The 27,591-nt window shown below is 45.7% G+C and overlaps 1 protein-coding gene across 1 annotated transcript in view; it reads left to right on the top strand.

Moving 5' to 3' along the window:
* LOC142796263 (uncharacterized) overlaps nt 1-26,379 on the top strand; it is a 265,070-nt gene extending 238,691 nt beyond the window's left edge. Inside the window, exons 2-3 of the mRNA XM_075886481.1 lie at nt 9,019-9,163; nt 26,182-26,379. Coding sequence (XP_075742596.1) covers nt 9,019-9,163; nt 26,182-26,379 — 343 coding nt within the window. The remainder of the gene's footprint in view (nt 1-9,018; nt 9,164-26,181) is intronic.
* The last annotated feature ends 1,212 nt before the right edge of the window (nt 26,380-27,591 follow it).

Genomic DNA, 27,591 nt, shown 5'->3' with positions numbered 1-27,591 from the left:
GTCTTGTTTTTTTACGACCGTTCTTTCACCCAAGAACATGACGGCTAGCAGCTGCGATAAACCCAGAATAATGATGCTCATACATGAAAATGGTGATGGTAATCTACAGACGAAGAAGACGAGTTTAATGAATGCCCACAAGACTTCTCACTCTCGAACCACGTCCTTACTCTATCTTCGAGGTAGAAGACGACGCGCTGCTGTTCTCTATTGAGTCCCAGTGACTGAAGGTGGCCACTCGGTCACACGTCTTCAGCCAAGTCTCGTAGTAATAAATGATGATTCACGGAATGTCGGTGGCTCCCTCGGCTACTGCATCGAAACCGTAACAGGTGTTGGTTCAGTCGCCGTCACAGTTGTCGCACTTATTCGTGACCTTGGTCTTTCAAGCTCTACTTGGTACTAGCTTGAGCTCTGGGGGTAGCCTTTGTTGCCTGCGGTTAGCTCGCTCGTCGAGGTCGGCATTGATTGCTTCTTGAAGACTGGGACTGGGTTCACTGCTTGACGTGCGCATGCTGAAAATGAACGCACAACACCTTTACCAGATGCCACGTAGTCATGTCGTTGACGAAGGCTACCGTTGGCGTGTCAAATAAGAAACGATCTATTTAGCCAAACTTGTGGCCAGTAAATTGAAGGTCATATTAGAGTGATAAAAAGTGGCCCTGATAGCGGCGAATAGAGCGTCACCCGTCGGTAAACTGACAAGGAGTGACGAACGTCGGCTTATGCATGTGCCCTCAAATATTCCAGCGTTATCATTAGTGGCCAAGTAATTTCCAGAAGAATCTGTAGTGCTTCCGTGTTGCACGCAATGTTAACGAAATGATGTACTGCTACCGTGAATATTCTCGAACACCATACGCGAGGTTTACGCTCAGCATTGCTGACAGTGTTATAGGCGTAAGCTAAATAGAGCAACAGTAAAATAAAAAATATGTGTGGCAATACATGCAACTCAAACTGCTGTCTTGAAGCCAACAAGAAATATTTGATACAGCGCGTCTCTATACAGGCGATTTTTTCACGTTGCCACGAGCAGGAGCTTGCTGTACACTCGAGTACTGATGGACATGGTGTTATGACGTATGCTAAAACATATCTTAAAACGATATGAAAAACTTTCGGCCGCGCATATAGAACATAGATTTAGTACTACGGAGTGGTGCTGGGTACTGATCGCGCAAGCGCTTTGCGTTACGTGGCATCGTTTGCCACGAATGGACTTTTAGTATGCTGTATTACCCGCGTACGTAACGGACGTGAAGCGTGTTGCGCCATCTGGTAGATGCATATAGAAGTACGTGTTGTTGAAAGCCAATTAGAGCCAATCCAATTGTGCGAGCTGAATTATTGCCCTCTTTTTGCCGGTGCTCGTTTTTGACGGCGCCATTTCGCGAAACGAAGTTTCACGCTGTCGCCAACGAAGACGCGCTACGTACGTAACGCGATACGTGCGCGTTGCAGTCTGCGCATGCACAGTGCACGAAAGGTGCCGTCCGTACGTACGCAAAGCAGCCACGTACGATACGTTCGCAGTACTAAAGCTTTCAAGTGCGCCATGAGGAATTATTCACCCGTGATAAGTTATAGCATCACTCTTGTATGAGTGATTCAATCGTTTACACTACAGCACGCATATCGGTGCTAGCTTTTTTACTTGGGCATCTGCAACAGCCCCGTGGGCACGTGATACCATGGGAAGTCACTGGCAGCCTTCTCAGGTAGAACTGCTGCAGACGTCCCACTAGCGCTGTGTAATAATACCTACAAAAGCAGTTCACTCACGATTAACAAGTTCAAGTTGTCCGTTCCCGCAGCTCGATGAATATACCTCATTTCAAGCGTTATTTCAAGCATGGAGCCTGTCGTAACTACCGTTGAAGGTGCATATGTTCACTCTAATTCAAAGCTACAATACAGTGACGAGTGCAACCAACGAAATGCATTTCTAAAGACGAAGAGAAGAGAGGAGGCTTCACGCGGCCCAAGCGAACAAGTAGGCCTGCCCGACGACATCGGACCGCCAAGGCGCGATGTGTATGGCGTATACGGCAGCAACTCCGGAATCGTATCAAAACGCGCTTCACGAGAGTCTATTACTACTTATGTAACAGCAACTCTCTTTCTGCGTCACTTTCCAAAAGAGGTCAAGTTAGTACACGAGAAATCCATCTTGTCAAGACCCCTTTTGGCTCCTTTTTGTTTTCTTAGAGTGCATGTCTGCTGCACTGTCAGCGCAGGACTTCTATTGCGGTGATGTGCTAAACGTGAATGATTATAAAACGGCCTCAGCGAAGCGGGTGTGCGTCAACAAGATAGCGAGCGGCACAATACTGGTCGTGAAAGTAAAGGTCATGAAAATGTTGTGAAAGCGAAAGTATTTCTGGCTGCACAAGAGATGAATGAGCCAGTAACAGATTTTAATGGCTGATAAAACGCGCTGGATGATCAGTAGTAGACTTCAGCTCCCGGTGGTGGACTTAGTGAACAGCTCTGCTTTCGCCATTTTGCGTTGTGCTCACGATAATATATCATAATTCAAGGAATGGGGATAGCACAGCGGCATCGTTTGCTGCGATGCGGACACGACTGACTTTTCGCCATGCACCGCATGGGGCCAGCTGCACAGACCAATACAACATGCAGTTGTAAGCTTGGTTTGTATCGCAGGTATCATTCATTCACAGGTATCAAATACGTGACAGTCGTAACCGCTTCTGGTGGGAAGTTGGTTTATGTTCCGCTACTTTATTCCTGCGATCGCTTTTTTGCCCAGAAAAAAAAAACAATTTATCTGATCAGCGGCCGCTGGCGGTGATCACCCGAGTAAAGGGATGGAGCACAATTTGCACGAAGTTTTTCTGTCATTTATTGGCCCATTGGTCGTGCAGAGAGCTTGTTATGACGAAACAGGGCACTGATAAATTACCATGCATTGCACTATTCAATATGAATTGACGAACACTTTGAACATTGCGTTGGATGTGGGCGGTTGTTGCCACTGTGTCTGATTTCATTGGCTGCCGCACACTCTCCTGAACAGCTTGATATACTTCGATTGCACGTACGTTCTCAGTTATTTTCTCTAGGCTGCTTTTGTTGGATTACAGCACACACCATGGGAATCCCATTATTCAGATTCAGGCAAGCGCGATTGATGCACTAATTCTCGTCAATGCTGTTAGCCGATGCAGCTGAATGTTTAGTGTGTTCCAAGTGCAACGCGCCCTGTGGCAGCGGCGGCATTCTGCAACTGCCGGAGAGATTAGTGTACTAATGCTCAGACTAAGCTCATTTGTTCATTCTTAACAGTATTTCCCCATTGTTCTCTAGATGTGAAAATAACTTGAAGTTGCGCCCTTCCGGCACATTACACCAACACCACTATCAAAGGTGCCACCCGCACCATACAGGTCTACGTCCTTGACGGGATGATAGGCACCACATTCTCCCTTCTCACGTGAAGGAGTTTCTTCGCTGAAATGTGAAGGGCCACAGAACACGGGTGTGACATTTTGGCTGGTGAAAGGGTCCGCCTTCTCGAGGCACCATTCACTTAGCCGTGGGAAAAAAAGTCATCTTTGTCCTGTCAAGCTTCATGTGACCGATTGCATACTATTGTGGTCTCATGGGAGGTGCTTGCCGTGTCGAGATGTATGGCGCACCGCATCTACGGCGCTGAATGCCACCCCGGCTTTGGCGCATTGTTATGACAGCGCTGCTTTCTTTTCAGTAGCCAAAAGCTACTGTTCTTAATAATCAACATGTATGTGCTATGTAAGTGATAACAATGATAATATTAGTTTTCCCCCTAATATTTAGGAGCAAATGCTTCCCTTTTGCCCCTGTCTTATCGGTATCTCTAGATGTGTGGCGGCACTACGGTCTGCAGTTTAATACGTGAAGTGTCACTCCGCTCGACGCCACCTCACCGGTTTTCGACGCTTCGGTAGTGGAAGCGTTGTCGAACTTGACCTCTAGACACTGAGATCATCCCCCTGGAAGTTTCTTTGACCTCTACGTTGTCAACTCATACGTATTGCACGTTCTTTCGTTACATTCTTACTTTTCTGCCGCTTACTTCTGCGGCTCTTCGCGCTTAGCCTGCACTCTGTCAGTCAGCGAAGATTGATGTTGTTATCTGCAGTTTTCATAGTGAACAAAAAAATGCTCGCCACTGTGTTGCTGAATAATCTTCCACCTATTTAGATACCTGTATCTTATTTTATATAGTAATTATTGACTTTAGCTCTCCTTTCACCCAAATATAAAAGAGGCTGGAAGGGGATGATGGTAGCTTGCGATGAAGGATTCGTAATCAGAAGGTGTCTACTAAAGCCGATGTTGCGACAACTGGAGTTATCTTTTTCAAGGCTTCAACTTGAAGAAAAGGCGCAGCCTTGAAGAAAAGTTTGGTAGTTGAACCCCCGTTTTCATAAACGCTGCTTGATTTGATCTAGACTTGCCACCCATTTCAATGCAGCCCAAACGCGTTTTGAACGCTCTGTGTTTAGGCGGTGCCAAGGCAGCACAGACGCGTTGCGAACGCGCTGCATTGAAGGCGGTTTCAAATCAAGTTCAAATCAATTAGCGTTTCTGAATACGGGGGAAATGTCAACTTTAGCATCCACCCACTATTTATCTATCCTCTATTGGACTCACTCGCTGCATTCCGTGTGGAATGGTTGTGCCTCCGCAATCTCCGACGACAGCGCAGCTCTGGCCAACCGGCTTGCCCTCCGCCATCTCCTAATGCCGTGAAGCTCTCGCTGAATGGTACCCCGTCCTCGAACTCCTTCAACTATGTTCACATCTTTCTTTGTTCTTATCGTTACTTGTCACTCTATTGTTTCAAAGACGATAGTATTTCTTGGGGACCTTTGACTGAAAAATTTTGGTCTGTCTCTTTACGATACCTCAAATGGCACCAACCGGCTGACACCATCCACAGCGCCCATCAATATTGCTTAAGGTTCAGAGTTAATAGTTGTGCGATTGTTCATTACTACGCAATTATTGCGCATATCTGAGGCGCCATAACAGCACGTCAATGTTTTGTATGTGTGCCTTTATGCTAGAAGAGACACACAAAAGTACTACCTCTAAGGACTGTAGCGTTTATCGCGCTGTAACACGATGCTCAAAAAAGGCAAGTGTTTACAACGCTTTTCACCGACGACGCGGTGGTGGCACCTGCCCGTCGCTTTGCGTCCTACACCGTATCACCTCTGAGACAATCACTATGTGACTGGTCCAAACAGGATAGTCATGAGAAGCGTGTCACGTAAGAACATGGCTACATGTCACACTCAAGGCACCATTACACTTCGTCGGGACCCGGCACGCTGGCGCACCGGTGTTCGTTTCGTCGCGTAACGACGGCGATGCCACGTCAGGTGCCGATCTGCCTGCCCTAAGGCGCGCCGCGCCGCGTTGCTTAGAAGCATGTGCGTTTGAGCGTGGCCGGCGTCTCTCCGTCACGAAGAGAGGCCTACGCAGTGCTGTCTGGGTGACGTCATTGGCGCGAAGTGCCACATATCATAGAGTTTCCCTTAATTACCTAGAGGGCACTCGGTCTCTGCGATCGTTAAGCGACCATGGGAATGATGGGTAGTACACACATTTGTCTAGTCGTCGTACCTGCGGGAAGAAAATCGTATTTGCGACTTCGTTTATTGCTGGTTATCTTCTATTGGACTCACTCGCTGCATTCCGTGTGGAATTTTTGTGCCTCCGCGATCTCCGACGACAGCGCAGCTCTGGCCAACCGGCTTGCCCTCCGCCATCTCCTAATGCCGTGAAGCTCTCGCTGAATGGTACCCCGTCCTCGAACTTCTTCAACTATGTTCACATCTTTCTTTGTTCTTATCGTTACTTGTCACTCTATTGTTTCAAAGACGATAGTATTTCTTGGGGACCTTTGACTGAAAAATTTTGGTCTGTCTCTTTACGATACCTCAATTGGCACCAACCGACTGACACCATCCACAGCGCCCATCAATATTGCTTAAGGTTCAGAGTTAATAGTTGTGCGATTGTTCATTACTACGCAATTATTGCGCATATCTGAGGCGCCATAACAGCACGTCAATGTTTTGTATGTGTGCCTTTATGCTAGAAGAGACACACAAAAGTACTACCTCTAAGGACTGTAGCGTTTATCGCGCTGTAACACGATGCTCAAAAAGGCAAGTGTTTACAACGCTTTTCACCGACGACGCGGTGGTGGCACCTGCCCGTCGCTTTGCGTCCTACACCGTATCACCTCTGAGACAATCACGCATCTTTCTTTACTGCCACGAACCTCTTCGTTTTTGAAGGTAACTGCTAGATGGCACTCATGTCTGAGGTGCCTCGATGCGCTCCTTCGCCTCTGCTACACGCTCGAGGCACTCTAACCCAGTGCTTTCAGAATACTATTGACTAATTTTCTCGTGCAGAACATCAAACAAACGTTTCGTTCACTCTCTCCAGACGCAAGACTTTCGTCTTTCGACGACATTTGCAGTGTAACATGCAGACTCGGGGCCAATATATATTCGCTCCTTATCCCCTTCCTTTATGAGCCACTGTTGAGGTGTCGCACTCTGATGCGGACAGCTACGGAGTTCACGTTTATTTTATTTTCCCTCATTTAAGAATAACTTGCCCTATCTTTCATTTTCACCTTAATAGCGTCTTGCCAAAATATTAGCATTGTTCGTAGATTGTAGCGTGGCATTGCGGAATTCAGTTGCGTCCTCTCGAGGAGGATCAGTAGGCAGACGCTCTATTTTTTGGTTGTGCTACTCTCAGTGTTAACGCGTTAGAGAGAAACTAACATAAACCACTTTGTATGTTTCGTGCATCAGTGGATATACCGGACTGTCTGTGACGTGATAAAATTGAGTATATTGTGCGAGAAGCCAAGTTTCCGTGAAATTACGTGGAGGCACGTGTTCGAATATAGCCCTAAGAGTAAGCATATCAGCTTTGCAAAGTTTTCCGAAGCAACGTTGTATAGTTATATGTTATCTTCTTACCTTTGCAGTTGAAACTCACTATGTTTCATGCGCGCACAGCATTCGTCAGTGCTTTTGTAGAGCATGAATCCCATACATTTATTGTATGCAGAAAGCAGTTCAGGGTCGTGATTTGCTCTTCCAAACTTTGGCGAAGGCTACGCAGCTTCATTTTTGTGTTTGTTGGTGGATGGCAGCACTCTTCAAGCAATTCAATTCTTGCCTGGTTTCAGAGAAAATCGTTTTTCGCGCCCCAACAAACGTATTGAGTGACGCCGTGTTGGTGTTGTGCGCGGTGAGTGACGCGTTGAAGCTGTTATTGGATTTGTTCGGCGCAGAAAATTTCTCAATTTGCTTTCAACATTGGTGTTTAAAGAAACTGTCTTGAGGTCGAGAATTTTTCATTGGATGTAGAACGAACCGAGAGTGACAGCTACGATGAATGATCAGCTGCTAACTCACCAGCAGCGGTTTGCTCATTACGTCCCCTCATGCTTCATTGTTTTTTACGCTTGTAAGTAATTTTGATTTTGTTTAGTGCATATGTTCTTCAGCGAACTCAAAATTAAAGCATAGTTTTTTGTGCACTGTATGTACACCAATTACAGTGGATATTACGTAGCACCGCATGCAGTCAACACGCTGCAGAGCGACGAGCGAAGATAAATGGTTAGAGCAACGAAATATCCATTTACCACTACAGTCCATGCCAACTTCTCCATCCTTTTACGGGTAGCGATTGAGCGATGTTGCTTTTTGATGAATTTACACTATTTCGACGTTGCGACAGGTGTACTCGTTTCGACATCTTGGTTGCGACTGCGCTAACGGAACTGCAAGATCCGAGTGTAGCAAATTGTGCCCTGCTAAATTCGGATCATGGCTGTGAGACAAGCGCTACATAATGGGAAGTTTAATGCATGTGTTCAGGCGCAAGTTATGACAACAGCGTTTATGTTTGCAAACCATTACTACGTCAATCATTCGGTCCCGTGCAGCCGCGACGGTGCACTACTCACTAGTGGAATACTGCTACGGCAAATGCGTCTGGCAGCATCAGCACAAGTTATCTCGGCCAGGCTATTCAGCTCGTGCATCCATTCGAGTTAATGCAATTTTAGCACGTGCAGGTTTATGCAAGACATCGTTGATGCATGGTCGGTCAGCTGACACCACCACCCTTCTCACTTCGGCAAAAATAAGGCAACAAAAATTTAGCAGGTCCTATCATTTGACAAAGTACTTCGGTCAATTAAACTTCATTCGATGATCAAGAGTTCATCCAGTGAAAGTGGTAAGGGGCGTACGTCCATGCATCCTACCTCTTTACCTGTGAGTTCACGGTTTAATACCCACCCCAAGTCATCTTGGATTGCACGAAGTGCCACCTATTGCCCGTGGACATTGCGAATACTTCGTCGCTACTTTGGCATTACTTGCATTGCTTACACAAACACCACGTTTAATAAACAGTCATCTGCTTATGCCATAATGACGTAATTGAGGGACGGTGAAGGTTTGAAGCATTTAGCAGCTTAAATTGGCAACTCTGTTTCTACGGAGAGTGAAATAGCGCGTTATTTTTAACATTATGGTGCCATACATCTGCCGTCCTTCAACCTGGAGGAGGAGCTCACCATTGGCACCTTAAAGCAGGATGCTAAGGCTCAACTTTCGTGAGATACACACGGACCGGAGTTTCGGTAACTGCTAGTGCGGACAATGCTACTCTGTTCCATGAAACAGGAATCCAGATCCGGGAGTACCCGTCAGTCGCTCGCTCTCTGAGCTGAACCGGTCATGTGTGTCACCGCTGTTAGAAATATGTGTTGCGAGTAATCAAGAGTACAAGTGACTCCTGATTTACGTAACAATAATAATTTCAATCAGCGCATTTTTTTTCGTGGTGCTTCACATTGTGTCATCAAAAGAGGCTGAGTGTTAGTAGGGTTTTGGTGCCTTAAAGTAATAACGAAGTTTGAAGGCTAATGCTGTTTCCTATTTTGTTGTGCAGAAGTAATCCAGTGGACGTGATTGTTTTTCTTGCGTATCACGCGGAGGCCGACTACCAATATGCCCAGTGCCACATGGTGCCGCCAACAATAGCCTCTTCTCAGGTACTCCCGTCTCTAGTGAATACAGAATACCCGATTCGCCTGGTAAGTACTCTGGGACTATATTAGCTGTGTAGCAACATTTGGCTACAATAAAAAGAGTTTCTCGCACGAACAATACGTAAAAAGTGAGAAAAAAGGAGGTGACGAAATAAACACATTGACATCAAAATACCAACTGCTTTATTTCCACAGTACCGCATATATATGCCGAAACCACATACATTGTATGCGTACGCGCAGCTTCGTATTGTTTACGTACAAACATATGAAATTCCATGGTACATCACTTTGCCTTGGGATTAAATTCTTTGACTGGCCTGTGTAACGTTGCCCCTCCGTCCGCATCACGCTCCCCTGGCAGCTAGTGTTGGGGCGTTGCCAAGTAGGTCACGCCTTTCCTCGTGGTGCGTGGGGGTTGGCGTCATTCTCTCCCTCGCCTGTCAGCGCTCGCCGCGTGTCATCTCCTTTGCTTAAGCCTCTCCACTGCTAGCAACGTTTTAGCGCACATCGAGCGAACGGCCGTGCTCCTTCAGGAATCCTCTGCTCTACAGAACAGCGTGCACGACTGGTGAATTGTGCGACAGCTGCATACTCCGCTGCGGTTCCACGGGAGTGGCGCGGTATAAAATAACAGAGCGCACGTGCCTCTATGTGTCCTGCGCAAGGCAGCGAAGAGTGCCAGCATCGACGCCACCGCCAGTGTCAGCGTTAGCGCCAGCACGAGCTCTCAATAAAGTACACGATCTCCCGCTCAAGAGAACGATCTCCCCGTTGCTTCACATCTGCACAGGGTTTCCTCTAAGGAGAAATTGTTTATATATATTTTTTGAACAAGGTGCTGCTCCCCCCCCCCCCAAAAAAAAAAGCACGGGCAAGTAGAGAACGGTGGTGGGCGTAGGCTCGCGACAGCATTTTAATCAGAAGGAAGCGCATGTTTTGATGAGTCTGTGTTGTCTAGCTGTGAACGTTCTTTCTGTAGATGGGCGCTAAAGTTATCTGCCTCAAGATTATGTGTAAGCTCATTAAACAATTGTTGAACAGTGCTGCAGTTTGCGATACCATACTTCGGAGCAATAAGACGCTTTACAAAGTGCGCAATGCTTCTTAAACTGCTTACTTGAAATTTTGAGAAAGTAAAAACAGCTGAGCTTTACAATATATTCGAGCAAGACTAATAGATACATTAATAATATACAGCTAAAAACGACCATGATAGGTTTTAAATTCTCCAAATAGCGAAACAATATGACCCACCTCACCGAACGGAACCTTAATAGAATGCGAGGCAGCAGCAGTGCGCATGCCATTGACACGATTGAAACGGGCGTCCACGCAGGTGCTGGAAGAATGGTTTGAAGCGAAACTCGGTGTAGCGTTCACTTGAGTGAACGTTTTTTTCGAAACACCAAGACACAGGAGGTGGGTGCTTTCCTGTAAGTTTAATTGCAGAAAGACTGTTCGCTCGATGTGCGCTCGAACTTTGCGAGCGGTGACTACCTACATGCCGCGCTGATGACTTCATGCCACGCTGATGACTACATGGCTACATGCCACGCTGATGATGCGCTCGCAGCCGTTTCGCTAGCTTCACACATACCAAGCTTGGTATTACGGGATGTGAATGGATGACGAAGTTATGTGACGGGTGCAGAGATGATAATTACGTGCGTGTTATGTGACAATGTGACTACACTCCACGCTGATGATGCGCTCGTGGTTGTTTCGCTAGCTTCATATATACCGAAATTGGTATTAAAAGACGTGAATGCATGACGAAGGTGTATGACTGGTGCAAAAATGATACCAATTATTCTAGCTACTCTCATTTCGCAAGCGTCTCTGCCCTTCGCGAGAAGGCAAATCTGAAAACACTCGTTTATCGTAGAATAGTCTCTCGAATAAAATTCTTCTATCAATTGTACCACGGTCACTTCAAAACGCCACCCAATTGGTACATAACCAACCCGTCTGTGCGCTTTGATCGTATTCATCATAATAAACAGTTAGACAACCATTCAGTCATCTGAACGTTCATCAGCACTCATTATTCCCTCATGCTCTTTCATTATGGAACAAGTTACCTCAAAAGGTCGTTAATGAAGACACAACCCAATCGTTTGCCCATCTCGTCAATTACATAACACTTGATTTTTAATATGAAGTGTATTATGTTCCTCAGTAGTGCTGACATTCCTTGTATTCCTGTGTGAATGTTATCATTGCTATGTGTTAATTATGTTTTCCGTGTTGTTGAGAAGTTTCTTATTTTCGTACCTGGTAATGTATTTTTTTATTTTTTATAATCTGTTTTGTCACTGACATTTGTTACCCACTCCTGCTTAGGCCCAAACAGCGCCTGCAGTATTTGTAAATAAATACTTGAATAAATAAATAAAAAATAAATAAATATTAATCAAATGCGTCTCATGCATCAACATAATTACATGCCACGCTGATGTGCTCACGGCGGTTTCGCTAGCTTCACATATACCAAGTTTGGTATTACGGGGTGTGAATGGATGACGAAGGTATGTGACGTGTGCAAACATGATAATCATGTGGGTGTCATGTGACAACATAACTGCATGAAACGCTGATGATGCGCTCGCGGCCGTTTCGCTCACTTAACATATACCAAATTTAATATTACAGGATGTGAATGCATGACGAAGGTATACAACTGGTGCAAACAAGATAGTCATGAGATACTTGTCATGTAACAACATGAATACATGCCACGCCAATGATGCGTTTACGGCTGTTTCGCTAGCTTCGCGTATACCAAGTTTGGTATTACAGGACGTGAATGAATGACGAAGATATGTGACTGGTCCAAACAGGATAGTCATGAGAAGCGTGTCACGTAAGAACATGGCTACATGTCACACTCAAGGCACCATTACACTTCGTCGGGACCCGGCACGCTGGCGCACCGGTGTTCGTTTCGTCGCGTAACGACGGCGATGCCACGTCAGGTGCCGATCTGCCTGCCCTAAGGCGCGCCGCGCCGCGTTGCTTAGAAGCATGTGCGTTTGAGCGTGGCCGGCGTCTCTCCGTCACGAAGAGAGGCCTACGCAGTGCTGTCTGGGTGACGTCATTGGCGCGAAGTGCCACATATCATAGAGTTTCCCTTAATTAACTAGAGGGCACTCGGTCGCTGCGATCGTTAAGCGACCATGGGAATGATGGGTAGTACACACATTTGTCTAGTCGTCGTACCTGCGGGAAGAAAATCGTATTTGCGACTTCGTTTATTGCTGGTTACGGTTTTGTTTTGAAAGAAAGAATGAACCTTTTTAAACTTAGTGACTTGATTCAAAATGGTAAGCCAAAAAGAGTAAGGTTGTGAAGCGCAAACGGTGAACATTTGCTAATGTAGGTTTTCGTGAAAAAACAGCTCCAAGCAACACGAACACACACGAAGGAAGAAGCAAGCCAGAAGTACGAAGATTAGACAAATGTGCGTACTACCCATTATTCCCACGCTCGCTGAAGGGTCATGCGGTGAAGCTTCCATAGACACTAGCGGCAGAGCTCCCTCTAGTGTATATTGGGAAACTCTCTGCACAATATGTCGCATTTTGTGACGGTTGCCACCGGGCCCACCGATGGACACTGGTCATGCTTGGCGTCAGGTTATAGAGTAAGTAGTGCTCCTGTTTTGCTAGCGCAGCGTCGTTGTGCCTAGCGTGCACACACGTCAACGTTACGTTGAAGTGTATTGGGCCAATCATGATGCGCTCGTGGCCATTCCGCTAGCTCGATATTTACCAAATTTCGTATCAGATGACCTGAACAGATGACAAAAGTAAGTGACATGTTGAAAGATGATAATCATGGTAACGAAGTCATGTACGCCATAATTTACCTCCACCTCGTAACACTGCCCTGATTTTAAAGTCACATATCAGCCCTTCTCATTCGTGCTTCGCTTATCATAGATTTCCACTATACGTGGGATCTGCCAATTTTTTTCATTGCAGTCTGTCGGTATATATTTATAAGCGTCACATCCTTGACGTAAACATTTCAGTGGAGCCGATGTGGATTGGCATAAAACACGTATGTGCTAAAACCACGTCGCTCAAATATCTTAGCGATCTAGAAACTGCGTGCACGGTTTCATGAGCACGCATAAAAGTTCCTGGACCATTACTCATGGTCCAGGAACTTAATAAATTAGAGGACCATTACATCACGTGACGCAAGCGTCGCTTTATTCCGTACTACTAACGCAGACTCATCATGTCCTGTGCATTATTGTAGCGAGACAGACACAACGCGTGATCGTTGACCGGTTGTTCTATTCTGCCTCGTCTTGGTCGTCTTTTAACGCTGGGCCAGCGAGAAAAAAACCTCCGTTAACGCTTTTCATCATTACGTTGTGCATTTTTAATAAGTAATATATTTTACAAAAAAGAAAACAATATTTAAATAAGAAAAATTGCTAGCTGAGTAACTAATCAATGATCACGGGACAGTGTACATTGAATGATTGAAGTTTTTGCCTCCTTAGCCGCCGCAGTCCATTTTTCGTGATTTATCAGCAATCGTAAAAAATAATTATACGTATTTTGAAATACAAAACTGTAAGAATAATCACACATGTGACAGCAGTGAAGCTCACACCTCAAGTAATCTACAGCAGGTGAACGTATTGCGAGTGCAAATGTTGGCCAGTTATTCAAACATCACAGCATGTCCACGGTTAGAATAATGATGAGTGAGGTAATGCGTCTGTCTGTCTGTCTGTCTGTCTGTCTGTCTGTCTGTCTGTCTGTCTGTCTGTCTCGCTGTCGGTTCGTAAGCCTTTCTCTCTGTTTGTCTGTCAGTGCATTCGTACGTTCATCAGTCCGTCCCCCCGTCCGTGCGTCCCTCCTGACTTCTGTCCATGCTTACGTTCATGCGTTCGTCAGTCCGTTCGTCTGTTTGTCTATCTGTTTGTCAGTGTGTTTATTACTGCCGGTTACGCCTGATGCAGGACAAGGTTAGACTAAAAGGAGCTTCGCCTCTGAGAGCGTCATCGAATGAACAGCGTTGCCACAACTACGAAGGTCCATCACGGGTACGAGAAATGCACGTCACTACAACCAGTGCTCCATTCATTTAACTGATATAGAAAGCTTTCCAGGAGTGAACTGCCTTACACCTAAAGAATAGAGTGACTCTCCCCGCTCCATCAAGGGACGAACGACAATGCCCACAATATTCGTCTTCAGATGAAGTAAAACTGTAGTGCTTTTTGCCATGATGAAACCGTTTTGCGCCGTCTAAATCAACGGCTGACCCAAGGTGCACCGAGTTAGCGAAGCGACTACGCCAACGAGTCCATCGGTTCTCGACTGATGAAAAGTACAGGACAATGATAATAACAAAGAAACGATTATGCAGCGCCTAATATCGAAGGATATGAAAATAAAATTGACCAGGCGAACCTATAGTGATGAATACCTTGCGAAATGATGGTGGAGATTGTCCGTTTTACTGAGCCAGCGACATGGTGTTCACTGTTGCGGAATATTCTCTTAGAGCGGGCCAGACTGTCGAAGAGGATGAAGTGGGGGACAGGCACGTTTTAGAAAAGCACAGATTGATCTTCGTGATGAAGAAACGGTCGTCTCCACCTAACGTCTGCAAACTGGTTATTTTGTTACATCTGGTGCACGAAACCCGGGATCCACTCCTTCGGAGACTTCCCCGAACGTCACGACTATGCCGACCGCTGACCGTTTTCGAAAGAAGCGCGGCTAGATCAGACTGGTGTCACCCGAGCCCTAGCACTGTTATCAGACCTGCCGTAGCAACCGGATCCTGATACTTCCCAGATTAACGGCCACATGAATTTTCTGAAACATAAAGAAGCAGCACTTTCAAGGCTCAACTACGTCAATCTGGCGGCAATGAACGAAGAAGACATAGACCATGAAGTGGAAGTAGCAAGTGAGCACAACGAAAAAATTCTTTAGACCGTGTCACGAGCTAAGTTCTGGCTTCAAGAACATGAGAAAGCCACCGGAGCGTAGGCACAAACCACTGGATCCGGGCGAAACAACCATGAATTTCCGCGCTACGGCGAAGCAGCAGGGCAGGTGAAAAAGCACCGTCCGCATGTTGTTCAGGTGCCGGTGGTCCAGGTACTAATTTTTGCTGGCAGACTTCGCAGATGGCTGTCCTCTCAAGACCATTTTGATGCTACCTTCCACAAGAATACCGAGCTGCCACACGCCGAAAAATTCAAGTGCCTCTTCACCTATTTGACCCCGAGCGCGAAGCAAGCTTTGGAATGCATCCATCTAGTAAAGCCGAATTCCCACTTTGCAATCAAGACTCTCGAAGATTGCTTTGGACGCAAGGATCTGCTTGTGAACGGGCATGTTGATCGTCTGCTTGCGCTAAGCATCATGAAAAGCTCGTCATACGTTCTTAGGCTTCGTCTGCTGCAAATATTGCGAATATCCACGGTAGTACCTTGGAAGGCCTAGAAGCAGCACCCGACCAGTACACTGCGGTCTGAAACCATGTCCTTATGCGACGCCTGCCGGGATATCTTGCCATTATGTACAGGCAGAAATCAAAGAATAGAACTGCGCCTCCAGCATCGCCGAAACGCTTGAAGACCGAACGTGGATAGCCAGGATAATACTAACGTTCAAATAAAAATCCGGGATGAGAGCTGGTGGCAGTCTGGCCATGCGTCGCAAGGCGATCCCAGAGCTCTAATATAAAAAAGAAATGTATGGCACAGAAAATATACCGTCAGCGTCCACCCTAACGGTGTGTACCTCGCCTGTTAGACTGGCATGCCCACTCTGCCACAACAAAGATCGCAGGATCGCTACCTGCAACACCAACCTATATACTGAAGAGAAGCGGGCAAGGCTACAGTACACCAATTGTTTCTTCCACTGTGGAACACGAAACCACATCGCCAAAATGTCCAGGAAATTATTGAATCTTAGGTGTGGCACCTGCCAGCGACGCCACCTGACTATTGTCTGCGATTTATCCAGGCCAGCGGGATATCCACGGCCGAAACATGAGTCACCCACGTCTCACGAAGCCTCTTCAGGTATCACGCGAACCGTCAAGACCACCCGAAACAGTCACATCAAATGTGGTGCTGTATTATTGCAGACAGGCTGAAATAGAGCAGAGTTCAGATACCGACGACTCCTTGTGCGATAACTGTTGAACCGCGGCAGTCAGCGCTCGTAAGTTCGTGCAGACCTGTTAAAAAATATTGAGTGCTCTGTCACGGGAAAGGAAGAGCTATCTTTCGTCCCGTTCGGGGACTCAAGGTGATTGAGATGAATCTGCACAGAGCGCGTGAACTGGCGTGAGCTGGAAAATCGGCTGTGCGACGGCACAGCCAATTTTAGGACTCCCCAATAACCGTGAAAGCATTAGCGATTCCGGCAATATGCACCGTCACATGCCTACCACTCGACCGCAACAGCTTACACCAGCTCGACGAACGGGGGTACAACGCAGCTGACAGCCTTCAACCAAATGCGTGGCAATCGGACGAGATCAGTGTCATGATAGGATCGGACGCCCATTGGAAGGTCACCACCGGCCAAATTGACCACGTAACCAAAACTCTAACAGCAACAGACGCAATGTTTGGCTGGATGTTACAAGGATCATTGTTCTCTGACAGCATCTAGCGCCCGTCTACCCCATTTTTCCTCTTGAGCTGCAATACCTCTGCAACGCACAGAAGCATATATTTGATGAGGCCTTTTGGTGCCATCAGGAGAGATAAAGTGCCTTCACGAACCTCAAACAAGCACCACGATCTACCTGTATGGAAGGGGAAAACTACCATCAGTCTTACTCAACGGATATGGGCGGCAGGAACTTCGAAGAGGTGGAGCCGCCAAACAAGCACGTCGATGTTCATCACTGCCATGTGCGTGAACGTTGTCAGCGCCTCGGTGTTCATGCTGACGCCATACTTGAACAAATAATATCAGACCAGCTACCGTTTGGGGGACCACCACGACAGGCAAAGCCTCTTCGTAATTCTGCATGACGAGCACGCCTGACTAATGCACGTTAATAATACCCTCCGTCTCATCAGCATCGGCTTCTGATACGGCATGGGGTACGACAGCCACGAATCAACCGCCACAGTGCACATGCACCCCCGGTAGCAAAGAAAGCGCATTTCAACACAAACTGCGCTCTCGTTGGGTGCGATTCTCCTTGACCCCCATTAGATGATGAGGAATATAATCCAAATCGGAGCAATCTGGAGTGGTCCTGGCTTAATTGATGCATCCAAGTCATATCTTAGCCCCCCTAGGAGGATGTTGCAGAATATTTTCTTGGAGCGGGCAGACTGTCGAAGAGGTTGAAGTAGGGGACAAGCAAGCTCTATAAAAGCACATGTTGAGCTTCATAAAGAAACAGGTCACCTTCTCCGAATGTCTGCGCACCGGTATTTTCGTACAATAACTTTGAAACAGCCGGATACTGCGAACTTTTCACTGGGAGCCTGAAGTGTGGGCTTGTAGACTTTATTTCTCGATGATTCATACAGTGAAGCGACGTTATGTAGACATCTATGGGGCAACAGGCCATGAGATGCGTCTCGAAAACATACATCCGCGGCCATGTGTGTGTATAAGCGAGCAGCGGCTTTTTGCTCTGCAGGGCGCAACCTTGATGCAATATTGGGCTCTGACGTGGTAAGCTTGGAAACTAGGCTGAACAAACTCCTGAAACATCATTTCACAGACCGAAACTGCCTTGATGTATCGTCCCGCAGAACAAAAAGTTACGCCAACTGCGACTAAAGGGAACAATGCACAAATGCGAAGCATCGGGTGTTGATGCTTACACTGGTGGCGATGTTGACGCTGGCACTCATTGCGGCCTTGCTTAGAAGAGTAACCGAGGGAGGCGCGAAGCACGTCGTGACGAACCGATGCTCCAAAAACGCACATAGCAATTCATCTCCCACCGGCACTACCTTGAAGGTCAAGATCCAGTGCGTATATAAACGGGGTGGCCAGTTAACAATTAGGCAGAGCGAGGAGTCCGTATTTTTAATAAACTCGCTAGTTGAGGCTGCCTGCCTCGTCCTGGTGAGGCGATAGAGCGGGGAGGGGACGCGCATGCACAATGTGGTGTAAACGCCACGTGGAGGGATGCTTAGAGGAGAAACAGAAAAGCGAGCGTAGAGCACCTCCATCGAGTCTACTGCCCCTCTTTAAGGTAGCCTCCACCAGTGTTCTGCCACCACCACCTAGTTGCGGTCGCAGAGCTTCCGAGAGTAAGTTATTGAGCCACCACCTTGCGCTTTTTCCGTTCATCATCTTTCCGCACACGCAAGAAAGTAAATATTTGCTTCTTCGTACCAAAATTGTTGCCTTAAATTTCATCCAGAGCTTGCAGGGAACGCCACCTCATTGCTTTGCACCAGGCTTCCTGATGGGGTCTACAACCAAATGGTGGGGCAAGATAAATGAGGTGGGATGGGCGGGTCTGGTGGTGTGCGCTTTCTTTACTTCACCCTAAAAATAAGGTGTATAGCATATGAGTTGGGTTAATGAACCAGAAAAGAAGCAGAAACATCATTTCGGCACTTTGGCTTCCGCTGGTCGAAAGACTGGCGTAACTAGGGAGGGGCAGAAGGAGTTGACGCTGCTCAACCTATCCGGCGGAAAGCGCGTGGAGGGGCTTTTGGCTAGCAGACACTGCCTGCGTCAGCGTTGCGAGGCGAAAGAGGGAGAAACGTAGAAGAGGAAAGCAAGGGGGAGGTGACGCGCATGCGCAGTAAGCGTGGACACTGGATTGAAGTCCTCTCAAAGGCGCAATTGTACATAAAAATGCAAAGATGCATAAATTTGCAGCCTCCTGAAATACCCCGCTGCGGTAGTCTAGCGGCAAAGGTTCTCGGCTGCTGACCCGCAGGTCGCGGTATCAAATCCCGGCTGCGGCAGCTGCATTTATTGATGCAGGCGGAAATGTTGTAGGCCCATGTGCTCAGATTTGGGTGCACGGTAAAGAACTCCAGGTGGTCGAAATTTCGGGAGCCCTCCACTACGGCGTCTCTCAGAATCATAAGGTGGTTTTTTATTTATTTATTTATTTTTATTTACACATACTGCAGCGCTAAGTGCGCTATGGCTGGAGTGGGTGTACAAAACACGCGGAATTTTAACACACAAGAATGAAAATTATGTAAACAGGTAACATAATACAGATGTGTGGTTATACAAGGGCAAAAGTGCACAAACATGTGATTAACATGAATGAAAATAGAATAAAGAATAAAGAAACAATGCAACTCAAGAGAAAACACCAATGGCAAATAGATGAGGGTATGTTGCAGACGCATGTCATGGATGTCGGCTTGAAAATCGGATGATGGGCGTGAACGAATAGTACCAGGTAACGAATTCCAGTCTTCAATAGAATGGGGGAAAACTGAACTTGAACATATTAGTTCGAGCATAGTAAGGCGTTAAGGTTAAGTTGTGATAGCTTCTTGTCGTTGACAGATGTGCAAAGTTTATGCAGTCCTTGTCATTTGAAAGTTTAACCGAAGACGTCACAATGCTATGTAAGAATTTTAATGAATTCATTCGGCGACGCAAAGAGAGCAAAGTTCAGTTCAGTGAAGAAAGAGTAGAAGAGGGTGAAAAGTCGCGGTCATAGCATAGCGATGACATATGAATCTTACAGCTTTTTTCTGAATTGCTTGTAACCTATTAACCTTGCACTGCTTGTACGGGTTCCGAACGACAGATGCGTAGTCTACTATTGGGCGAATGAGTGATTTAAATAAGAGAAGCTTAGTTTTCTTCGGAGATTTAGATAGAGTGCGACGTAGTTAGCCTAGTTTTTTTAATGCTTTGTTACATATGTAGTCATTGTGCTTAGACCATGTCATATTATGAGCAAAAATGACCCCTAAATACTTATAATCAAGAACCCTATGTACTGCACGGTTATCGAAAGAGTAATCAAAAGCAGAAGGAGACTTACTACAAAAGGACATAAGTACGGTTTTTTGAAGTTAATGTTCATTTGCCAGGTTCTGCACCAATCGCAAAAACCAGCAAATGACTCTTGCAAGCGGTAATGGTCAGCGTGTGTTTTAATGACCTCATATAAAACGCAATCATCGGCGTAAAAACGAATGGAAGAGGAGATGCAAACAGGCAAATCATTCAAGTAAATTAAAAAAAGAAAAGGCCCAAGAACGGACCCTTGGGGCACTTCAGATGTTACATCAATGGCAGTAGAGTTGGTTGACCTGTAGGAAACGAACTGAGAGCGAGATGACAAAAAGCAAGAGATCCAACTAACCAATTGAGGATTGTTTAATATGACATCGAGTTTAGCGAGAAGTTTAGAATGCAGTACTGTATCGAAGGCCTCTGAGAAGTCAGTAAATATAGCGTCCACCTGGTTGCCAAGATCAAGGTTCAAAAAAATATCATGCGTGAATTCGACTAATTGTGTTGTGGTACTGAAACCACGCCTAAACCCATGTTGCATGTTTGATAGTAGTTGGTGCGATTCCAAGAAGAGCATAATGTGTTTTTGAATGATATGTTCTAACATCTTGCATGATTGAGAAGTCAATGATATCGGTCTCTAATTCAATAGAGACTGCTTGGTGCCAGATTTATAAAGAGGGAGTACCTTTGCTATCTTGCATGAGGATGGAACAGTGCCAGAAGATAAAGATTTGTTGAATATAATCTTCAGATATCTGGATCACCAAATGGAGTAGCGAACTAAGAATGCATTGTGTATCCCGTCAGGACCAGTGCATTTTTTTACGTCTAATTTTAAGATAAGGTTCAGAATGCCTTCACTCGTTGTTTCAATGTCACTGATTGGTTCAGAACGAGTTATGCCTGTCAGAGAAGGAATGAAGTTGTTGTCAGAAAGAAACACAGACTGGAAATAGTTTTTAATAGCCTTCGATATTGCTGACGGGTCACTAATAACATCGTTATAAATTCTGAAAGAAGAAGGTGAGGCATCATGAGGCAAAATTGAATACCAAAATTTGCGTGGGTTCGTGCTTAACATGCCCGGCAACTGGACGCGAAAAAAGAAATCTTTCGCCGTTCTCATTTTAGAATTAAGTTCACTTTTCGCCTTCTGAAATTTGTCTAGGCTAACGGGATCGTGAGTTCTTCCGGAGCGCCTAAGTCGACGGACACGGCGAGACAAATGTAAGATGTCACGAGTGATCCAAGGAAAATTAGTATTGCTTTTCTTTGTCTTAACTGGCACAAATCTTCGGACACATGACTTAACAAGATTCTCAAATTAATTAACGAGGTAATCTATATCCTGCCTGTGAGAAAGTGCACAAAACGTATCAAAATGATTAGCTAGGAAATCAGTAATGGAATTGTCATCCGCACGAGTGAAATCAGGGAAACTAGTAAACGTATAGGGTGATTTGGACGTGGGACAACAAAGTGATAACAAGACACCTTTATGGTCTGATAATCCGTCAATTACCTCGCAAGAAAAGTTATTATCAGCTAAATCTGTACTTAGGAAAACTAAGTCTAGAATAGAATTAAACCTAGTCACACATAAAACGACTTGAGTAAGCCCAAAAGATAAAGAAATATTTATGAATTCCTGGCAGATAGCAGCATCACGATCTGTTACAGTCAGGGAAGGCCAATCGATGTCAGGAGCATTAAAATCACCCATACAGATCAACCTTGATGAAGCTATAATAATATCGCACATGAAATCGGAAAGAGCATGAAAAACATCAAGGGAGGATCCAGGTGGGCGATATATAACACTAACTACAATACATTGATTATTTAGATAAATCTTGCACCACAGGGATTCAATCTCTGGAGGTGATGGCAACACCGAGAAGCGGATATCTGAGCGGATAAGTAGAGCGACGCCACCGCCAATGCCATGTGCCCTGTCATTACGTATGGCAATAAAGCCGGGCGGAGTAAACTCAGAATGGTAAATGTTACTATGTAACCAAGACTCAGTAATGCCAACAACATGAGGGGAATGAGTTGCAACAAGGGACAATAGATCTGGAAGTTTCTTAACTATGCTACGAGCATTAACGTTTAGAACTACAAGGTGTTCCTGACGGTTATAACGAGGTCAAGGAGTGGATGAAGAGGCATTTGAGGACGTGGGGACAGAAGAACGAGGGCCACGGGGTTGACCCGAGACTTTCACTAGTGTGTTTGAGGCGTCGTCCCAGTTGTAACGAACCTTGTCAATGAACGCGTGATCGTATTTTAACCTCACCACAGAGCCATCGTTGCGAAAGGGAAGTGATGCCTCTCAAATTCTTTTCCGAATGTGTCTTAATCCGCGAAGAGAAGTCTTCTGTAATAAACACGTTTGAGCCTTTGAGTTTAGATGCATTTTTTAGGACAACAAATTTTTCACCAAATTTCGAAAGCTTCAGAATAATGGGTCGTGTGTAGCCAGTACGTGGTTTACCAAGCCTGTGTACGCGCTCGATTTGAGGGCAGGCAATTTGCAGGCTATTAGTGAATACAGAAGTAACGCTGCACAACAGGGTGCTAGCGTTTTCATTCGGATCTTCTGAAATACCGTGTATTATCAGATTATTACGCCTTGAAAGATTTTCTAAGACATCGTTTTTTTAAGACCAGTTCGTTAATCTTAGAAGTTAGGCAATTTATTTCAGAATGGAGTTCACTCACAGAATTATGCTCATTAGACTTGTGAGCCCGTTCTAATGCATTAACACGTGATTCTAAATCATCAAAACGGCAGGCGACCGTCTGTTTAAATGACTTGATGTCGGCAATATCATGAGCTAGCTTAGTTTGCCCCTCCGAAAATTTAGATAACATTTGAAAGATAGATGGAGTGCCAGTGTCAACAGGTACGGAAGTAGAGGGTGTATGAGTAACCTCGTCGAGAGCATTGGAACCAGCTGCGTTTTGGGTTACAGGTCTATTACCAGAAGTATTGCCTTTACTGGTAATCACCGACTTATTCAAAGGCCCCGGATTTAGTTCCACATCACCACTCAGAACGAGACAACTTTTGCAATATAACACGTGGCATAAAAATACAAGTCTACGTGGGCAAGGCAGCAGCATCAGAAAGCGATCATCGGATCGAATGCATTATGCACTGGAAAGGTAACATACCTGCATGAAAAGCAAGCAACGATTAAACATCGTGCGGTTGCTGCTGCACCTTAGCCCACTGAAGAGACGATCCTCGGGTAGTGGCTTTATCCTTCTTATGGTGAATGACGTCACGGTCCCGCAGTTGTCGATGAATGGCTGGTCAAGTAGAGGGTGGCCACGATCGTTGAATTGCGGCAGCTTGAAGGCTGATGCGCAGGCGCCGTTCCATAGCGGACTGATATGGCAGTCCCATGGCAAACACTCGGTGATGTCCACGTTGTCAGCCAGAAATGACTAGGCAGAACCATGCGAACCGGTGTCAGAGCTCGTGACGTCCCAGAAGTTGAGATCAGCAAGACCAGCGAAACACTGCATGAAAAGCAAGCAACGATTAAAGATCGTGCTGTTGCTGCTGCACCTTAGCCCGCTCATGTTAAACTCTATCTATCTATCTATCTATCTATCTATCTATCTATCTATCTATCTATCTATCTATCTATCTATCTATCTATCTATCTATCTATCTATCTATATATCTATCTATCTATCTATCTATCTATCTATCTATCTGTCTGTCTGGGTGCACGTTAAAGAACCCCAAGTGATCAAAATTTCTGGAGCCCCCCACTACGGCGTATTTCATAATCATATGGTGGTTTTGGGACGTTAGACCCCACAAATCTATCTATCTATCTATCTATCTATCTATCTATCTATCTATCTATCTATCTATCTATTTATCTATCTATCTATCTATCTATCTATCTATCTATCTATCTATCTATCTATCTATCTGTCTATCTATCTATCTATCTATCTATCTATCTATCTATCCTGAAACCCAGCAAGCTACTTAAGTGGCAAGAGCTAGAGAAGCCTTGAATAATTACTCCGTAGCACCCGTTGACAAGCATCAGGCGTTTAAGATAGGGCAACAGGCAGGGCGCAATCAAAGTTCAAGCTGTCAATGCTGTAATAATTGTTCAGATGAAGAAACAATGTCTACCTAGACACGCACTGGATGACGCAGCCAGTGACGTGAACATAAAGCGAAAGCTGATGAGCGAGCCCTCGCTCAAGTCATGCCTTGTCAAGAATATGAACATCCATTTCTGGTTGATTTTCTTTGAAGAGTCTTCCCTCTATGTTTGAATAAATATAAACAAAACTTGGATGGACCTAGTCTTTGTTACCTTAAGGCCAGATTCCATCGATACATCATTGGCTGTACATATCACGGACCATAGAGCAGTAACAAGGAAGGGCTAACAAAATGCAGAACTTCACACCGCATACAAGTTATGACTGGTAAAGGAGTGCATACAATGTGCAGACGCACTATCCCTCGTTTGCATGCGCGAGCGGGCGGGTGACTAAGCTTCCTGTGGTTCGCCTACTCGTCAATATTCTCTTTGTGGAGATGAGTGATTTTTTCACGAGGCTTAATGGCAGTACTCGTGCAAGCGAAGATGGTTGCGATCGACCAACTACGCCCAAGGGCTTGTGTTCAAATTCGTCTTCACGGCAGCCTGGCTAGGGTGACATGTGCCTTTATCTGCTTCGTACTAGTGCCACTTTAGAACAGTCGTTCTATACATAAAGGCAGAGGTCTCAAACATGCGGCCCATTGACCGTTGACTAGAGGACCACGGCTTCACAAGAAATAAAAGATTGCGATTGTGATAAGTATTACCCGGATTATTTTCTCGCCTACCATATTTAATAGCGCTTTCTTCAGGTGTGCTACAACGATGGGACCGGTGCGTTGGATTTTTATCTTTCCCCCATGTGGTTGCTACGAATTCAAACATCACCGTGCAAAGAAAACCATGTATTTCCGAATCGACGCACAGGTTTTCGTCGCTCTGGAAATTAGTTTCCATCTATGTGTTTTTCTATACTGACAAAGAATCCTGTTCAAAAATGATCATATATAAGGACTATGGGAAAGTTGTTACTTCGAATGGCAACGCCCTATTGTACAGACTCTCCACACCCACTCCACAGACTCTCACGGTCTTCAGAGCGGGCCCTTGCAAGGCTATATTTGCGCACTGTGGCTCACTCCCAACTAGCGCGGGTGTCTACAGCGTGTGGCTCGAGCGCCGGGATTATGGCTTCCGTGGTTTCGCCACCAGGCCTTTTTGTTGTGGGTGAGCCATGCATCAATTTTACCGGCGCAAATACACGTGTACCAACATGCCTGTACATTGCCCTGCCCCCCTCGCGTAACGCTAGCACACGTCACGGTGCTTCGGCAACACTCATTGGTCACCCATGACAGTATTTTCCCCAGGTAGCATGCGTTCGGGTCGCTGGATGAGCAGATACGCACAGGCCTGCACAGGAACATACCGCGCTGCTCTAGTAGGTGCATTCACGTGCGCGCACTCGGCTGCTGCCCTTTGTGATTGCTGTAGCGCCTTTGGACAAGCGTACACTCAGTCAGTATTGCGGAGTTTCTCGGCTCGCCCACAAGCCTGCGATTGTCGGACTATGCTGCACCTTCGGTTTATAAAGCCGTGTTTTTGGCTGACCTTTCTCGAGTGCAATCTTTCGAGCATGTGGGAGAGTTGAGGAACCCGACCGTAGCGTATTTGTGTTCGGCAGAAGTGGTGAATGGCGCGTTCATTCCCTGGCACTTTGTAGGGTAAGCCTTTCGCAAACCTACGAACAACTTCTGTACTGATATGTAAATAAAGGTACGCTGTTTGCCAAAGTCAAAAACTAAAGCCACCACAGGATTATGTGGATAGATCGGGAACTCTCATAAAACGAGATGCGGGCACCATAATTCCTGTTGAGCCATATATATGTAGGGAATCGCTGCATTGTAGAATATCGCGGCTACGTCAGGTTTTTACACGTAAGTGACTGGTGTGCAGAAAGTGGACCTGTACTTTGAATTATGTTGTATTTCAGGACAGAGTTGTCGCTGCGATGGTTTCCAGTGAAGCGAAGTGGCCCGATGGTGTTTCATTCGCCTTGGCTTTCGGGATGGGTGGCCGCTGGTACATGCCACTTAGTCCACCTATCAGCATTTCTCTTGGCGACGAGTGCAGTCACACGAGACATCCGGGTGGCTATCAGATCAGCAGCATCTTAACGGTGGGCAAATAATTTCTCTCTTCGTGTGGCTTGCTTAAAACTAAACAATATGCAGGGCCAGCACATTGCACCACTTTCCCTAACTGTTATGCATCTCGAGGACCAGCGGCTGTCCAGTTGATGGCGCACTGTGCAAAAAAAATAATCTGAGGTCGGAGTAAAACGCTTGTCGTCTCTCGACACCCGTATTCAAACCAATTTTTACTCCGGACCTCCGGAGCAACGTTTTGCTCCGGACTTTTATACTGGCATTTTCCTCCCGCTGGCCGGATTGATTACGTGGCACATCCAGAGCATTTTTTGCGGGTATTTCACTCCGGCTATATGGAGCTTTTGTATGTCCCCTCCGGAGTATTTTACAAATGTACCTACTTCATCCGGACAAAATTTCAGTTAATTGAATCAGTATTCTTTTGAAGTGCTTGCTCCACTGTTTATTCATTGTATGCGGATCATTTCCCGAATCTCATGCAAGCACTGCAATGTTACGGTGTATTTTTTTCACAAAGTTCTAGCAGATGAAAATCGAGAAAACACGAGCTCTTATTGTTCCATTTATACAAAATAAGAAGCAGCTGCTGGTTGGTTATCCAGCCTTTGGAACAGGCAGACACGAAACAAACGTACCAAAATCTACCAAGAAAATAAAACACAAGACATATCACGCGAAATCATCAGCACACAACTTTGGGGCGCCGTGCTTTGAAATGAACCCCACGATGCTGCAAAACAATGCACAACAAACGAAGAAAGCGCAACCACCGGGAACAACTTTTCACCATTCCCGAAGGACCATTCATTAAATTATTGCCGACGCAAGGGGTTCAGCTAATTGCTTCCTGAATACTTCAGCGAAAAATACATATACATGAGAACTGCAAATCATGCGAGAGGCACGAAAACTGCAAACACTGAACCCACGAACACTAAATTTATTTATTTGTATTTTCATTTATTGTATGCTAATCAATTGTTTATCAGGTTTTAAGGAAAAATGGGCCTACAGAACTGTTTACATAAAAAAAATTGGCATCGCACAACATAGTGACTGTAGTAATGATTGCAAAAAGCCATACGAAAAACATAATATACTGTTACGTGGAAAATAACAGTTGTCGGTCCGCAGCCACAACGCGGCTCACTGACAACGTCCACTTCTTTTCTCTCAGTCTGAGGCACCTTACTTGGGTATGCCCCACTATGCCCTCTTTCAGTCAGACGAAA

The sequence above is a fragment of the Rhipicephalus microplus genome, chromosome 2 (assembly GCF_043290135.1).
Source record: "Rhipicephalus microplus isolate Deutch F79 chromosome 2, USDA_Rmic, whole genome shotgun sequence".
Classification (NCBI taxonomy): Eukaryota; Metazoa; Arthropoda; class Arachnida; order Ixodida; family Ixodidae; genus Rhipicephalus; species Rhipicephalus microplus.
This window is presented reverse-complemented; position numbering and strand designations above follow the sequence as displayed.